Source organism: Pecten maximus, chromosome 9, assembly GCF_902652985.1.
Source record: "Pecten maximus chromosome 9, xPecMax1.1, whole genome shotgun sequence".
NCBI classification, from domain to species: Eukaryota; Metazoa; Mollusca; class Bivalvia; order Pectinida; family Pectinidae; genus Pecten; species Pecten maximus.
In genome coordinates, this window is record NC_047023.1 from 23748193 (window position 1) to 23766522 (window position 18330).

Below are 18330 nucleotides of genomic sequence, written 5' to 3' on the forward strand. Positions count from 1 at the left end.
GCAACGGAGTCGGCGAGGGTAAGTGAGATAGGCTGGTACGTAGGGTCGTCCTCACTCTACCGACTACTTCATGTACTAACGCTCAACCAGCACCTCTTGTAAGAGTTTGCGTTTCAACCACGCAGAAATTGAGGTCTTTGTTACTATAAACAGATTTTCGTCGTCCTCTCTCTACCAACTTCGTTAATTATCGGGCGTGGAGACAATGAGTTACTAGTTCAAGCATTGGCATAGTAGTACGGTGTCTGTTGAGAGCAATATGCAGCAAGTGTAAGCCCCAGCGCGGGCTGGGTATTTTATTATAATCGTTACTACCTATCACACGTACACAAAACTAGACAATCGTCAATACTTTAGGATTCGAGGTTCAGAGATCCCACCAAAATGAGGAAAACAATCCTATTCAATCAAAACATTTCTAATTGAAAATGAGAAAGAACTCATGAACACATGAATTTGTTTCAATGTGGCTTGTTTAATACGGAATGATATGATATTTTAGCATATGTCGTAAGATAGTTGATATCATATTTCAGGATATGCCGTAAGGTAGTTGATATATTTACGTATAGGTCGTAAGGTAGTTGATATGATATTTTAGTAATTTTTAAGGCAGTTGAAGATAAAACGATAATAGAAATATGTAACACCTTAGCTAGGAATTCGATTCATGGACATTTGGATTACAAATATGAAGCAAGATACTGAAACCTGACCTCAAAAGGTGCAGTTGTCTTAAACATATCTAAAAATCTATAATTAATTTATCATGGTAAATACAGGGCAGGATGTGCAAGTATTAAAGAGTCATGTCCCTTTGTTTCCATTCCTTTTCAAGACCACCATCCAAAGTTGGCCTAGAGTAGCCCTGGGTCAGGGAATCAAGTTTTGAAATTGTACAAATGTTGGATTTGACCCATTCGGGGTATCAAGTGCGGGGGACCAATATTCCGCAGGAATGACAGACCTTTGATGAAAGGTATGATGCATTCTTGGGTAAATGGGCCTCATTAGACGTCGTCCGTCAACATTTCCTTTAGATCGCTACTAGTTAGAAAGTATTTAATAGATTTTAACCAGGTTTGGTCAGAAATATCCTTAGGGGAAGGGGAACAGATTTTGAATAATGGTGAGTCTGATCCCGGGGCGAGAGGGGCGAGTCCTTTAAATCGTTACTTGTGACAAAGTACTCAATGAATTTGAACTAAATTTGGCCAGAGGCATACGTACGGGAGGCGGAACTGATTTTGCATAAATGGCGAGTCTGACTCCCTGGGGCCAGAGGGGTTGGGCCAAAAGGGGAAATAGGGGTAAACCCTTTAAATCGCTACTTGTCACAAAGTACTGAAATAATTTGAACCAAGTTTGGTCAGACACTTCCTTTGGAGAAGATAAACAGTTTTTGCATAAATGGTGATACTGACCCCCTGATTATGTGTTTGAAACCCTTGAGATCCACACACCATAACCATATATAGCATCGCTGGACACAAACAAACACAATCCTGTTGTAAATATAAGCCTTGGAGTCTTTCATATCCCGAAGGATTTAGTTTCTTGGATATATATTTGAAACCATTTAGATCCCAACCCTATAACTATATAAACACAATCCTTATGTAAAAACAGGCATATGGGGTCTTTTCTCAACCTAATGGACTTACTTTCTTTGTTATATATTTGAAATCGTTGAGAACCACCTCCCCTAACCATATAAAGCATTGCTGCACATCAACAAATAAAGCAATTAACGAATTGAACTTGAAAATTATTATGCGATAAGCGAAACAGGCCTCTTGTTTTCATATAAAATTGTGGGTACAATATGGAGAATTGAACAATTTGTTTAAAATCTTTCTCATTCTGAAGAAATCACAGAGATTGGTCCAAATGATCTGAGCTGATCTTTTGTATAAATGTTGGGTCTGTCATACAATCGACTGTAACACGTTCTTCAATACCAACGATAGAATTGCAAATGAATAGCCTTCTCAATATCTCATATGTACCATGTGAGCGCTACAGGCGCATGGGCCTCTTGTCCTTATCATTCAATATATTATGTATATATTACTTGACTCTTATCTTCCTTCTGAATTTCCAAACGTCTGGCTCCTGGCATCAACAACGACTCATAGAAAGACAAAGTGGTGTCATTAATATTCAAAAGTGCTATTAAAGCCTATTAAGTTGTCCTATGTGCTATCCTTTGATAACTCAAAGTTGCGTTGAACACCTAAACATCCCAGATGCTTATAGGCAGCTGGACTTATTTGCAGCATTTAGGATATAACTAGTCCGATGTACCAATGTGTTAAGCATCATCTTGATTTACATCTCCTTGGAGACCTGGTCACGTTAGCCAATTTTTGGCTGGACTGGAGTAAGAGGACTGACTGTCCCTGAGGCTGTAGTAGGTGTACTTAGGCGTGAAGTTCACGGGCCCTGGGATATCCTCGAACTCGTCGTTATCCACAAGGTCTACGGATCCGAGTATACAATCTACATAAGTCATGGTTGCTGCAAATCGAATTATAAGACAAAAGCATGAGATAAATGATACTACGGTAGGTGTTATGGGATATGTTTCTTAAAATGTAATGACATGTTATATTTATTCATTGAAATAGTTTCTCGCTCATGAAAATGGATTACTTCAAGTTTAAGAATTAATTCGAGGGAGGTCTAGAAAGTCTTCGAGGTCTTCAGGCTTATTTAATACTTACCCAAAAGATTAAATTTACATTTTCAAAATAGGAGCTCGTTTGTTAAAAACAATATCAGTTTTAGTATTAATTTTCGTCAGATAGAATACAATTGATTTTTTAAGTTATTTATTCATATTTACTTTCTATATGGACATTTGATGCATTCTTAGGTAAATGGACCTCGTTAGCGCACATGGTCCGTCGTCCGTCCAAATTTCCTTTAAATGAGCGATAAATCTACTTTCTTTATGAACATTTGAACTATACGTACGTTCAATGTTTGCAGTACCGTTGCTATCTGTGGACTTTCCAGTATTGACGTTGTCAGTAGTGGCATGCATTCTAGAAGGAAGTGTCTCGTTCTTTTCCAAATATTTGTCTTCCTCTATCCCTATTGGGTCGGGGACTCGGGAGGGCATGTTCTTAGATATGACTGGCGTTTCCCATGCCCCTTTTAGGGGTTTGGTCCCTATAATAACTTCCATCTTGACTGGCAGATTGAAGGACGGACCGGCAGGGTTGACTATCAGCTGAGAAGAATTGAAAATTGAAATTAAAGAGATTAAATAAATAATGAAAAAAGTAAACACGTATAAAAACAAAGGTATGATTGTTTCCCAAAATATGAAATTATTTCAGTAAAATTAACAGCGAGGATAAGAGATTTCCTGCGCTCATTGTCATGAAGACATTATCAAACTCGAATAATAGTTCTGTTCTCGAAATTGTAACTCATACGACATTGAGTGACATGACTTGGTAACCAACTTAGGTGTTCCACTTAATGGTCATTTAAACAGCAAATCCTGTGAAGTCAGTGATAATTTAAAAACCTATTAATCCCTACTATGGTGCAATTTAATAAAAGTAAAGTGATCAATGTATAGTATGTCATGGTTAACCATGTGCCTTGCTGTTAACATGTCATTTAATAAGCTGCTTGTAAATATCATAAAAAACATGCAGAAATGCATGTTTCAGAGGGACACAATGAGCCCGTATGTATCACATATATTGTACAAAATAACCATGCCATTTGGTCACAAATGTCTATAACACACAATAGGAACATTGGTTTGACTGGATTTAAACTCATATATGTATATACAAAATGTACATTGATTCTAATTAGACCTTGAAATGCAAATGGTGGTTGTGAAAAATATTCAAATACGGCATATACAAATGTAGGGAGGCAAGTCAAACATCAAAAATGCTCTTATTGGACACGCATAAGAAATCTGAACATGGCATGAAGAATGGTTTTCGGAAAGAAATGTTCAACAGCTGCGTTTGAGGTGTCTTAATCGTATGATATAAGAGCATTTTTATTTTGTTGAACGTGCATTGGAAAAAAATTGGATGACGAATCACCCAACATATTTTTGGTAAAATCATGTGCATGCGAGATAACCTTACAGTAAAACTAGAGAATTATACGAATATCTATTTGATAACGGAACTCGTAGTCGAAGTCACATCACTTTGGAAGAATTTCCATTAAAACTAATAACACCATTTTTCAGCTGCTTTATACATATCGTAAAACGCCGATGAAGTAACAAAACCATACCCTTGGTGAACTGCATTGTTATTTTCATCATACATGGTCCTGTACTATTTTCAACAAACACTTAGGCTTCCTAATAAGACATGAAGGTAGACGACATCACGTTGAAACATCTTGTTATAATGTGCTATTACTTTCTTGTATCATCTATTGTTATAATCAAGACAAATATTTACAGACTGTACGTACCTCTAACACATAGCTGATGTCGATTATATGACAACCGGCTACGAAGGACGGGGGCACGACGGGTACTACGAGTTTGTCCCCAGACCATTTGACCAACTTGGAGTTTTCCGAGACGAAATCGTTCTTAGTGATTGAGGCGATGATATTTGTGTGAGTTCGCACCTTCTTTACAGCGTAGTACTTGACAATCTGAAGAAAGACGGACATATCGAGAACATTGGTTTTGTAACAATATTATTAGGTTATGAAAAGGTAGAATTAAAGCGCTAATGCGTATCGATAATTTCGTTGTTTGTACATAGTTTCTTTATCTTAAAGCTGAAATGGAATGGTAACACTATCAGAAACAATAATTATGAAATATCTGAAATTATATTACAATTTCACAGAACTCATTATAAATGGTGTTCCTACCACAAATTTGCATTGCATGTATGTCACTCCATGTATTTGCAATAGGCCTATGTAAACATTGCTAATTGCTGAGAAACTACATAGGTAAATTCGTAAAGGAGCATGGATTGCTAGTTCATACATGTACATGTAGCTATCACAATGAACGTTTTATCAACACGTATTTTTCTGTATACGTCATCATTTCATATAGATGTCTGATATTGTTGATTTCTATTAAATTACGCCTTATTGAAAAATAAAATTGTTATTGTGAAATGCCATACAAGAGGAAAGGCGTCAGTGAAATAGAATGAAGTAGTTTATGATATCATTTTAATAAAATGTTCGAGGAACTTTGATGCGTGTCAGTGTAATACAATTTAATTTATTGAACTTAGATAGTTTTATACATATCACAAGCATTTAGTTCCATACTCAACAGAATTACATGCACCGGACACAGATTAATGAATTAACTCATATTTATTACCAGACAAAAATATCAATTTCTCAATAAGTAGACATTTTGAGATAACCATGTGCCGCCATTTATTCATGACGTCACAATAGTGCACAACAGCACACTTTGATCTTGCGGTATTTATGACAAGGGCGTGTGGCATGGAAAACTGGCCATTTTGCAATAATATATATATATATTATAAAAAACGAAGGATACAATTACCTTTACTAACAAGAAAAATTATTACAAATGTGAAGAAAACATGAAGCAGTCATTATAGAATGATAGAATACTTGAGGAGCATTCATCATTCAGATTCAATATACCAAAGTAAGTAAATCTTACATCACATCTCATAATTACTGTGTTACAAGTGAATCAAACAATATATGTTGATTCAATAGTCATGATTTATGTGATTGATTAATGCACAATCTCAAGTAATCAGTCATTCGTTTTCTCTTCAGATGGAAGAGATGATTTATAATAGGCTCCACAGACATCAACATTTATACGTAAATGCATTTGATATCTTAAACAAACTATTATTTGCCTGGAATGATTGTGTTTACTTGTTTTGTTTGTCCGTATAATATTAATGTGTCAATGTACTTACCAATCTAATTATAATTCGATGTATTATTGCGCGTGAATATTCGTACGGAGTTAAATTTAACATTGATTTCAATTAGCTCTAGTATTGACAAAACTATATACATCAATATTGTTAACATGAGCTAACACACTGTAAACAAAGTCTCAGTAAATTTTAACAATAACAAGTTGTACCATCTGCAATGATGCTGTCATGTCAGCTATCTTTCTGTTGCTGTGGTTTGCTATTTCCGCTCTGATTGGGATTCCCTCACCCGGAACAAATCCGACACTGTCCAGGAAGAGAGATGCGGATATGGGACCGGACTTACAGCACAGACAGCACAGGGACATCTCATTCTCTGCTGTGATGCTCTCCTGACGGTACAAAAAAGTCATTTTAACAAATCATATCAAATGTTTCTTTCAAATTATATATTCCCCGATCTACATATTTCCGTTTAGATTCTATCATCACAGTCATTTCCGATCTTCAGGTTGATATAATGCGTACACAGACTCAGACGCAAACTATTTTGGACTTTTCGGCTCGTCTTTAACTATTCCATGAGTTTGTATAGGCGATGATTATATTAAAAGCATTAAATGTCTCTAAGAATGTGTAATTATCATATTGTAAAAAATGACATTAACTCTGAACAATTCGTTCAATGAGAACGGATACACAATCCTATTTGATCATTTAACATTGACCTATGACCACCAGTATGATCAGGTATAAAATATGATGATATGATACCATGGTATAAAGAAATATGTTCGTAGTTGGTGATTGATTTGAAGCGGACAAGATGCAGAAGCAACGCGAATGGGCGTGACGGGACGGGGAGGGAAATAGCGTTACGGACTGGGACGGGACGGAAAGGAGCGCTTCGTGACGGGACTGGTAAGAATGGAGCTTTTCGTGACGGGACGGGTCAGAAAGGAAAATTAAGGGACGAAACGGGACGGGATGGTAAGGAGAGCGCGTTACCAGACGGGACGAAAAGGAGTGTGGCAGGAAAGAAGCGTGGCGAGACGCAAGGAAAGGAGTATGACGGTACGATATACGAGACGGAAAGAATTACTGAATGACTGTCTGCCAACAGCAGAGGTCGACTCTCTATCAATCTAATCTCTCAAAAACGATCACAATAAATCAATTTCTCACCGTCTTGCTACAAGTCATAATTCCATTCAGCCTCACAATTAAAATTATACCAATGAAACCAATCATGTATTTTCGAAGAAAGGACCTAAAAACTGTCGCCTCTGGGTTGAATGAAACGCGTTGGACTTCCTTTTGGAAACTTTCTGTTATTAACCACGTTTTAATATCTTATTCAAAAGTTGTCAGAGTAAGATTTCCTGTACGCAGTTCGTCTACAGGAAAATCGGAAATGTTTAATAATCAATATCGCACATCAACCCCATTTGACAGGAAGTTATTTGATGACCTTCCTTAGCAAGTTGTAATAACAAGTGTTCTCAATTAGAAGATAAATTGATTAGCATTAGCGTATGAATGTAAAACCAACTAAGTCATGTGACAGCTTAGAGTTATTTCTTCCTGTTGTGGTTTGGAAAGTTTGAACATTGGTATGACGAATGATGTAATGTAATGTTCCTGATGTAAAATTTCATGGCGTGGAAACCAGGTCAAAGGAAGCTGATTCCTACCTTTATTGCTTCATCTTTATAGATGATATATTCTGTTTGATAGCCAATAACAGCCGGATACTAACGTTTACTGTTTAACATTTGATAATGTAGCAATACTTTTCATTGAGAGGAATATTTTTGATCGTCTGAGAGAAACACCGTTGACCATCTTAGAAGAACACATTATATCATCTGAGAGGAACCCTTTTGGTCATCTGAGAGGAACCTTTTTGATCATCTGAGAAGTACAGGTTCTGTCATCTGAGAGAACCCCTTTTGATTATCTTAGAGGGGCACGTTTAATACTTACTCGTGCTCGGGGATCTTCATTTAAATCGAATGGACTGATTACGGTGAAACCGCAGATGGTAGAAAGACCAACACCAAACATTTTTTCTACAGTAGCCACAGCTTCATATCTGACTCGACCCCATGTGCCCTCGTGGGAAGTTGGACATGTCGAGGGCACCTGGAACTCAAACGGATATTTGTGCTCTCCTGCTGTTAATGTTTCACAGAAGTCACCACCGGACGCTGAAAACATCAAATACAAAACATGGTCAATATTATTGGTACATTGAAAACGTACATTTATACAGTTGACCTGTAAAGAATATAGTCTTAATCCCAAAATAGCTTCGTACAGGTAACAGCTTATTACAACAGGCTAGCCTTATAGTTTTCTGAGGTGAATATTGTAACAGAAATCACCTAATTATGTATACCATTATCATGCTACAATAAAAAGTTACACTTCAACTGTAGTTAACTGAACTTAACTGTAGTGTAACCCCTGGCATGTCCATAGTATTCCATGTACATGCGATAGGTATAATACCTTTGTTTTGCATAAATAATGTGTCAATTAGGTTCTTTAGTTGTCCTGCTGTATATACGTTGGCTCAAGATTTCTAGCAGTGAACATTTCGAACTTAAGTAGTTTCATATTTGTATCACTACTTTCTTAAGAGTATATCATCGTCATTAGGCCACCTAATATGCAAATCTACATAATTGAGGAAAGACATGAATGAGGACTTAAAACAATTGACATATGTATGTGTCACTTACACTAAGATTGCGATATCCCTGTCCACGGAACAGACCAATGTGAGATTATTTTCTTACATACTCTAAAAAGTAACAAATTGTAAGCCATTGTGAAAAATATTCACCCCGCCATCTTGAACGTCCCGTTGTATGTACTCGTGACGTTATCAGTTTGAGACCTGAGCCTAGTTGTTCTAAAGGTGATTAGGCTATTCATAGTTTAGCAACAATTTCAAAATCCCGATTAAATCATTTCTGCTGAAACTTTGACAATATTTTATGAAACTATAATACTCATCAGTATGAGACCTGCCTATTTTAAGGAAAACACACACACTCAGGTTTTGAAGTAAAGAAAAAATGAGATTTTCATTAATCAAGTAATTATGCTAATCACCTTTTGAATGACTGAGCCCTGGTTACGCTACATGACGCGTATCTATTGTGGCTGCAGTCATCCAGGACGAATAGGCATGACATGAATAAGGTTCTATTTCAGCTTGTATCGGAATACGAACACAATCTGACTCCTACCATGTCGACTTGTAAATGGAATCAAATATCTGGTAAATCAAATATCGGTTACCAAAGGAAGCAATATAAGGAAATAATCATGATTATCTGAAATAAAAATAACTTTTTTTTAAAGAAGAATTTAAATGTATTTGAAATTCGCACTCACTATATCAAAGTATTCTGTATTACAGTGTAGTCCATACGCAATGGCGCCAACACTTTATGGATATAAGTTTTTAAAGGTTTTGGTACTAAGGCTGAGGTGGAAACTGTTTTGCTTTACCATATAATTCAGAGAAAAAAACTTTAAAGTTTTTAAATTCAAAACGTGGTGGACGAAATCATACGGAGACAGCAAGTTATGCTGCACTACTTGCAATTTATGTCGTCATCACCACCACCACCACAATCGAAAACTAAAGGTACATGCATATTTTTGCATATCCACCGATGACAAATGGATACGCAATCGATGATATATAACCAGCAACGTAATAGTTGAATAGGATATTTGACTCATCATTGAATGATTACTTAAACAAATAAGATAATTTCAATGTCCCTCTGTTGTTGTTCCCTCGTAAATAACCAATATATGGTATGGCATATCACTATCATGTATGTTATGTGTACTGTATAATAAATCTGTGACTGGTTTAGCTGACAAGTGATGCTATATGACATCCGAATGGCCGGGACATTTCCTGATCTATATCTATTGACACACATTCAGATGATTCATTAGGCTGTTCGTGAATAAGTGATAAGTCGGTAAGTTCTGCTATGTAAATACTCCACGGTCCGATCAATATATCATTGATCTTGATGACAGGAATCCCCGTTGCGGTCCGGGCTCATTTCCATCCTGTCGCAATATTTTAATGATATAAAGTTAGAAATATTCTCTTTATCTTTTTCATATAAGACCATTTATACATGTACCACAAGCTGTAAATATGGTTTTTTAAGTGTAAATATGCCTGCGAAGAGTGGTATACTCTTCGTGAGAGCGATTATTCATAATAAAAAGCGATTTTTCTTTTGAAACTTACAATGTAGTATCTAGCAAATTATCTGAGATACTAACATCATAGAAATTGAGTCGTCACGCATGACTCCCGATAAAACTGTATGCCTGGCACATAGTCTAGCTAATACAATCAATCAATTATGTTTAGAATGACGACGCATTTTACGAAAATATTATGCATATCAATCTAGTCTCTACCACAACAGATGAGTGTTATTCAACTCCCAACGCATCAATTAATCATAGCCACTACGGTTTAAACAAATTGCAAATGAAATTTGATTGGCTTGAAAGGTGAACTTTGACTAGATATACTTTATCATGAGGTTCATGACGATTTGATTGGCCGACACTTGCGGTAGCGTAACACAGCATGTATGCTTAATAAGTTTTGTCATATCAATTACCAGCATAACACTACAGGTCATATCCAATACATTTAACAAAGTACACGCGGATCAATTCATTCTCGGAAAAAGTGTTTCTTTTTTTTTAATTAAAAAACATTATCGAGTGAAAGAGATATAATATAAATAACCACTGGCTGTGTAACCTTTAAAATAAACTTGGTGGCTCGGACAGATATCCTGTGATGTTGAAAGTTAATATACCATCAGCTTCCAATGCAGACAAAAGAGTATCACATACAAATCGAAAGATCTCGGTAACACATCTCTACATTACGTTATGATTAACTGACAAAATAACAAAACATGAAAATATGAAGTAACTTTTTTTTCAATTCAGTCAACGTATGGTTCTTCGCTATTTGATTCAGCCAAGAAAAGCGCTTACCAAACAATATGACCGTGTGGTCAAAGTATAGTTCTTCGCCAGTATAGTGCTTGGTCACTGTCCGTTTACTCTTTCCTTGACCGCTGGAGTGGTGCTCTGTCCAATGGACTAAGGCGTAGCCACGGAAACGTAAGCGGAGTTCTGAAAAGAAATGCCTTAAATATAGTCACAAATATAGGTGAGTTGCTATTGATGATTAAAACAAATATATAGAGGGCAGGCATAGGTATAACAGTATAGGTATAACAGTATAGGTATATAATCTCTGCGAATATACCATAGATTCGTCCAATCAGAATGGGTGTACGATGCAGGTATGTTGGTTGCACATAGGACCAGGGGCTGGGGTATAAAAGGGATGTAAAGAGAATAACGGGGACTTGCATGACTAGATAGTCGGCCAACATCCAGAGGAGGATACCCTTCCGAGCAAGGAAGAGCACACACCTACGTAAGGAAACATTAGGGCGTAGTGTAAGTTAGGCTAGGAAGTAGTGGACTGGGTCAGAGTATCAGGTGTGTAAGATGGCCAGTATCAGCCGATAAATTACAACTACGTAACTGAAGTTGTTTTACACATTACTATACTAACAGGTAGATGACTACATGGTGTCATTTTTACTTACACAATGCATACATGTCAGTATTTATATGCCCCAAATACAGCCAAATTCGACACTATCAACGGTGTTTGCGGTCCAATGTTGTAACATTTTCGCTTGTCCTGCACACCGAAAACGGCCATGCACACTTTGTCAAGTTACTCATGTACAACTATTTGAATGAGTAAGTTGACATGTACACTTTGTCAAGTTTTCATGTGTACAAATTCATTAACGTAGTTGTAATTTGTCGGCTGATACGGGCCATCGTAGGTGTTTGCCGTAGCTATATCAACGGGGTTAATCGGTGCTGTCTATGAGATCATGTGGGGAGGGGTATTACATGGATAGTACGATCGATAAGTACGAGATACTATATTGTGCAATCTACATTTATACGTGCCATCTGCTCTGTAATGTTTAGACATTGTTATGTTATTTAGTTTTTTGTCAATAAAAGCCGAAAACTCTCTATTATGTACAATATTGCGCTCCTCAGTCTATTTTACATTCCGCTTACATCTTACTTAAAACAAATCACTCATTGTGTTAATATTGGACTGTTTTAATATTTGTTGAGTATGTGCAGTCAACCACGAATGCTTTTGATACAATATCAGAGTGTTTGGAATACGCCCGAGTAGATATTGGTCTCATTTGAATAATGTCGTCTAACAGTGAAGGTGTATTACTAACATAGTCCATGTACAGATCATTTTTATCACCAGCATTCAGTATTGAAATGAATTAAATTGAAATAATGTGATTGATTTATTAAGGAAAGTGATCACAATGTATTGTTCGAAATGTATTTTCGAGAGAATGAAAAGAAAGCATCTCAAAATGTTTTCATCCAATATATATTATGAATATAAATAAGGGGTTATAGACGAATCTCTGAAGGGTGATACGAAAGAAATTTAGTGCAAATAAATTGTAGGGAAAACGCAAGATTTCAACTGCTACTCCAAACTATTTTTGGCAAAATTACGAATTCGAGGGAAAGTATAATCAATGCTTGTGTTTCTCTCAGTTACGTGTTTGGAAAAGCGTAATGTAAAACGAATGCTTCGTGTTAAAACCTTCTTGTAAATATATTAAAGAAAAAATATAGTGCATGGGAAATCTGATTATGAGAATGCAAATACCACTTGTAACGGATGTAATTTTATGAATACCTAAACTCTGTGTTACATTTAATAAATATTATTTTTACATTTATTCTTGATTTACATGTCATTCCTTTGTTGATATTACTATTCATTTTTCGTTTTATCTAGCATAATGATGTCCTCATTCAAAATCTTATCTGTAGCTGTACTTATTGGACAGATACAGGTAACTAATTGGACAACTGCAGGTGATGCCTATAATCTCTTCTGGATATGGTACGTAAATAACAATGGATGATGTCACAATAGTGTTTTAATGGTTTGAACTGCACCTATAGACCAACATCTTACTACCATTTTGATATTGTTGCAAGTCAGGCCTGCAGTCGTATTGGGGGCAATGTTTACTCAAGAAGTGGAATGTGAAAGCACAGCTTCGGATAAATCTTGGTCATTTGAACATCCACTCCTTAAAGCGTCTCAAACAAGCGATTATATCATTATCATCTTTACAACGCAATTGGCGTGACTGAGTTGCATCATATCTACACGGTTAAAATACTAATGTTTGCCTTGACATCAAAATATATACAAGGTACACACATCAATATTGTAGAAAATGGTGTTCTGGGTGGTAATAGACACTAGGACATTAGAAAGTCACGGATACATAGACTGAATGATCAAATATAGGATTGATGTTCGCCCAAATCTTATCCTAGTAGTACAAGACAAAAACAGTCTACTTCAACACACTACATACCGCCTAAAGAAAGTTGAACAAACAACGTGGCATTTCAGGTTGTTCTGTTGACGCATGCTATTAACGACTTCAGAAGTAAATACGTAAACCAGGAACACTTCAATCCCAATTCCCAGTTATCACTTCACATATCATAGAATTTATCTGTCACCGCCAATTTAACTAAATCTAGATATTCTGGGTATATTCAAGCTGTGCTTTGTATAGCTAGCAGTTCTATTTTACAGTATTATAGGTTGACGTTTGGAAACCCTTCCTCGTCATGATTTGACAAGTAGAAAGGCATCACATTATATACATTGTAATCATAAACTACTGTCCAAGATCAATATTTTCCAAAGATCACTTTAATTAAATAAACAAAGAGCCAACATAACTGCATGTAACAGAGACAGAAATGTATGTTTCTCATGCGTGATTGGTAAACGTATTTCGTCCAATGTTATCTTAGGACACGAAAGAAACTAATTGGACCATATATACTGAACTGATGGCGTGCTACAAAACAAATTAAAATATCTCCCTTAGGTAGCATTAATCTCATTAATGATCCTATCTTAATAACATATCCACAGTTGCCACTAATTTTGACCTTGGTCTAGTATCTTTGTAAGCATTTCAATATACATACCTATTACTTATCTACGCATGATAGCACACACTGGGACATGGTACGATCTCATAACTTTTCTGCAAATGGGAATTTCAAGCGAAACACTGACTTAATACAACCGAAAGTTCCCAGACCCCACTTTACATATTGCAATTAAGGTTATGGCAGTGCTGAATCATTTAATAGATATCAACTTTTACTTGAAGAGAAGTTCTCGCTATCCGAGCGGTGTATTGAGAATAGTAATGATATATCAGCTTAATTGCTAATTATATATACAAATTGTTAAAAAAAACTTCCCGGTAGACTAGGGATTTAAATCAGTCAAGGCCTTACAGCTGGAATTGATTTTGATACGGTTGACTTGAAATAGGAATTTGAAAATTAATTATTCATTTCAATCAATAGTTGAATACTAATAAGACAAACAAGCTGTATTTATTTTCAGGACACAGGATTGGTTTTACCTTGGTTACTGAGCATTATTTCTATTACTACTCAGTAGATGTTATTCATTACGTTAATTATGCGATGATATACCCTCCATCTTAAGGGTAATCTATATAGGAAAATAATGTGGAATTATTAAAACAAACACATATTAACAAATGTGCACAAAAGTAGTCAGGTAATATACCAAAATGTTCTCTGGACATTTAGTTTGTCAAAATCATGAATATTGTGCTATATATATATTATCTGTAGAGTTACCTTGTGGTAAGTTTCAGCAGAGATAATTAAAATTCATATGTCACACAAATGCAATCAAACCAGATAAAAATAATCATGCTGTTATGCTTACAAAAATATATAGCACGCTATATGGACGTTTGTTTGACTGGATTTGATTATATATACGTAAAAATATCAATTAAATTAGGAATAAGATTAATCAGTTTAGTATGAATGATATATATTAAATTGTGACCTTGAAATGCAAATGGCGTTTGTGAAAAATATTTCACAAATATAACATAAAGAGAGACATTAGCGGTATTCCGTTGATCGGAATTGCTCTTATTTTGTGAAATATATAGAACGTTTTCAAAAAGTTTATGATGAACGGGGTTATGTCAATGTAGGGGTTCAGTTCTGGTCTTTCGTCTTCTCCTTTACATAACGATTTTACTATTCCATGATTAAGAGACGATGGGAAAGATAAGGATCCATCCTGACCCACTCGTTAAGACGAGAAGTGGATAAAATCACACCGTTATCTACGACTTACACACTCAACGTGAGACTGCTAGACATCAATTAAAGATAGGTTAACGTGAAAATCAAAAGACAGTGCAACTTCTCTGCATTTGATAAACCCACTGAATTGTTGACGTAACTGAACAGATTTGAAGCGGATTAGATAAAGGTTTTCAGAAATTTTGTATCATTCGAAATGGTAGTGCTGACCTCATTATCAATTAGTTTATTAATTTTTATTGCGTTATCGTATACATAATATATTTGTCTTGTATGGATGGCTTGTATGCATCGCCAGTTTCTTTGTATCCCGAATCTGACCTTAAAATAAAATAATTATTTTGTTATTGATTTTTGGACACAGATGTGTCGATGATTCATGGTAAAATCAAATTTGAAAGTAAAAATAATAGAATATGATCAGAAAAACGTGAAACCTTCATCTGACGTAGATTGCTTTCGACGATATTAACAACCAACAACCACCCTATATGAAATATATTAAACCATGGAAATGACACCAAAATGGCTTATGATTAGTTGTCTCCCATGATCAAGGTATACAGCAGTTAAGATAATATAATACATGCGTGTAGTAGACAATTTAAGAGTAAATTTCATTCATATTAACAATTGTGCAGCAAGTTATACTACCTTATATTAAGCATTGTGTTAGGCCCGGACGGAAGAGCGCGAGTGGTCTAACTTACTCTTAATACTAATGAGAACCCAGAGAAGATTTAAGTGGTGGGATAGGTGACCCATACCTTTTCACGTTCGACGGAGGAATCAAACCCCGGTCGCCTAAGTGAAAGGTAAGTGTGTTACCACTGTAGATTATATACATTGTATTTATATTGACTGGATATTATTTATATATAAATAGTAGACATCATATCAGTACTCTGGTAGGTTCACTAGAACAAGTTTATTGTCAAATAGAAATTAAAGAGTATTACATCATAGTAAATTGTTGTTGTCAAACACTTTGTTTTGAAACACTTGATGACCCTGTGATCAAGTCACATGCATCTTCCATGTAATATACGATCCGTTGAATGGTTGCAATACCTTGGCGCTCAGCCGTAAACATGGGTAGGCGTCATTGATTGCAATTGTTAAACGTTCGTGCATAGACACTGCCAGAGGGACGCGCGTAACATTAAATGTCGTGCGGAACTAATATCTATCGTCTGTATAATACAAACATGGTCACTACTACAAATCAATTACAACAGATTGATGAAATGTCAGATACACACAACACAGTAAGTGGACGTTTATTCTCCTAACGGACAAGAGCATGACATTAAGTCATTTCGTGTATCATTGGAAAACACGAGCATAACAAAGTCATTTCGTCTACGAACAGGATCGTGATATCATTTTGTCTATGAATGGTACCGTAAGACCACAACACAACACAAAGGCACTAGTCTGTCAGCATTCACCATATAAAAAAGAAATTTATTGAGCGTTTTGTCTAAGGTCGCACCTGAAAAAGGGACGAGATGATTTTTTTATCAACGGTCGGAACCGGAAATAGCACTAGATGGACGTTTTGGCTATGGGTGGCACATAAAAAAGGCACTTGATGGACTTTTCGCTGAAGGCGCACCCGGAAAAGGCACTAGATGGAAGTTTTGGCTCGGGCGGCACCTAAAGAAAGGCCCTTGATGTACAAAAATTTTTGTCTGAGGGCGACATCAGGAAATAAGGACTATTTAGTCAAATGCATTACCTCATGCTACCAATCAATATAACTAAACGGTGCTACATCATGCTTGTTTGTAAAGGGATCAGCATTTACATCAATACCTGAGATTAGACCCTGCGGCTGGACATTGTACTCGATAACTGAATATCGTAATGACTTACCTTTCACTTTGTATTTGGTTGTCAGGTCTAATACTACGGCTCCTTCGAGCTCCTTCCCAGAATAACAAACTCCATTCGTATTAGCAAATGTTATATAGAAGCTTTTTAGTTTGGCCATACTGGAAACACACTTCTTACTTTAATTTTCACTATAAAAGTTCATGCATATAGTTGGATAGTTCATATTCACAATAATGTATTCAGCATGGCGCCATCGACTTCAATCTGGGCAGCAACATTCATTTGCTTCCTGCTATTTCATGATAAAACATGTATCAAGCCTGTCGCCAATCTTAAAACAATGCTTGAACGGTTTCAGTCTTTAGACGTGTTGTGGTATTGTTGCGGTCCTTAGGTAAGGTAATCCATAAGTCTTTTTCATATTTCGTTGAACGTGATCACCTACAGTAAGCAAAAACGTCTCCGTCTTTTCAATCGTTCTATGCATTACATTGCATTATGACGAGACAAGTTATATTTTCCTTTATACAATAAATGATATCTGTCGTATCTATAAGTCGTAATAAAAAGTCAACATTTCAGAATATAATGTCTCTCAAACCGTTCATTCCAAAAACGAACTTGCTGTAAATTTTAAATTGTTATTTTATAGGTACACGGAAGGATACTAATGTGTGAAGTTGTCCTGCATCCTGTCAAATACCAAGCTGAACACGTGTCCTTCAGTATCATAGCTACATATAGGCGTGTCCAAACGTACATAGGAGGCAGAAAGCGTGGCGCGTTACATCTGTACACAATCAATAGAGGGGACTTGTGTATTACATCTGTACATAATCAATAGAAGGGACTTGTGTATTACATGTGTAAAGATGACGCGAGCTCATCAGGCCAACCCTTATTGTCATGTTGATTATTAGACATATTTCGTAACTTAATAAATGCCAACATATATTATAGCTGGCACAGTTAGAAATGGGTGTATTTAGAAATATATTTTCTGACTTGATAAAAGTTTAATGTTTCAAAATTCAAAGTGATTTCCTGTAATAATTGACTATAAACAGTGTACACATTTCAGCAAGGTTTGGTGGTCGAATAGACACATGGTAAATGACGATATTCTTTCTGACGTACATTATGGTGTGAGATTTAGACTTAGACATCCTTGTGGTATACAAACCATCCGCGGAGCTCTAACTTCCGTTCTGGTGTTAAAAATTACATTTGG

At 36.0% G+C, this 18330-nt stretch overlaps 1 protein-coding gene across 1 annotated transcript; it reads right to left on the minus strand.

Moving 5' to 3' along the window:
* Positions 1-455: 455 nt before the first annotated feature.
* LOC117334277 (arrestin domain-containing protein 3-like) lies at positions 456-17779 on the minus strand. Its single transcript, XM_033893800.1, has 7 exons — positions 17139-17779; positions 10974-11114; positions 7893-8116; positions 6116-6298; positions 4468-4656; positions 2980-3238; positions 456-2520 (listed from the first exon to the last, which is right to left on the minus strand). Exons 1-7 carry the CDS (start codon positions 17254-17256, stop codon positions 2354-2356), a joined length of 1281 nt encoding a protein of 426 aa, XP_033749691.1. The 5' UTR covers positions 17257-17779; the 3' UTR covers positions 456-2353.
* Positions 17780-18330: the final 551 nt, after the last annotated feature.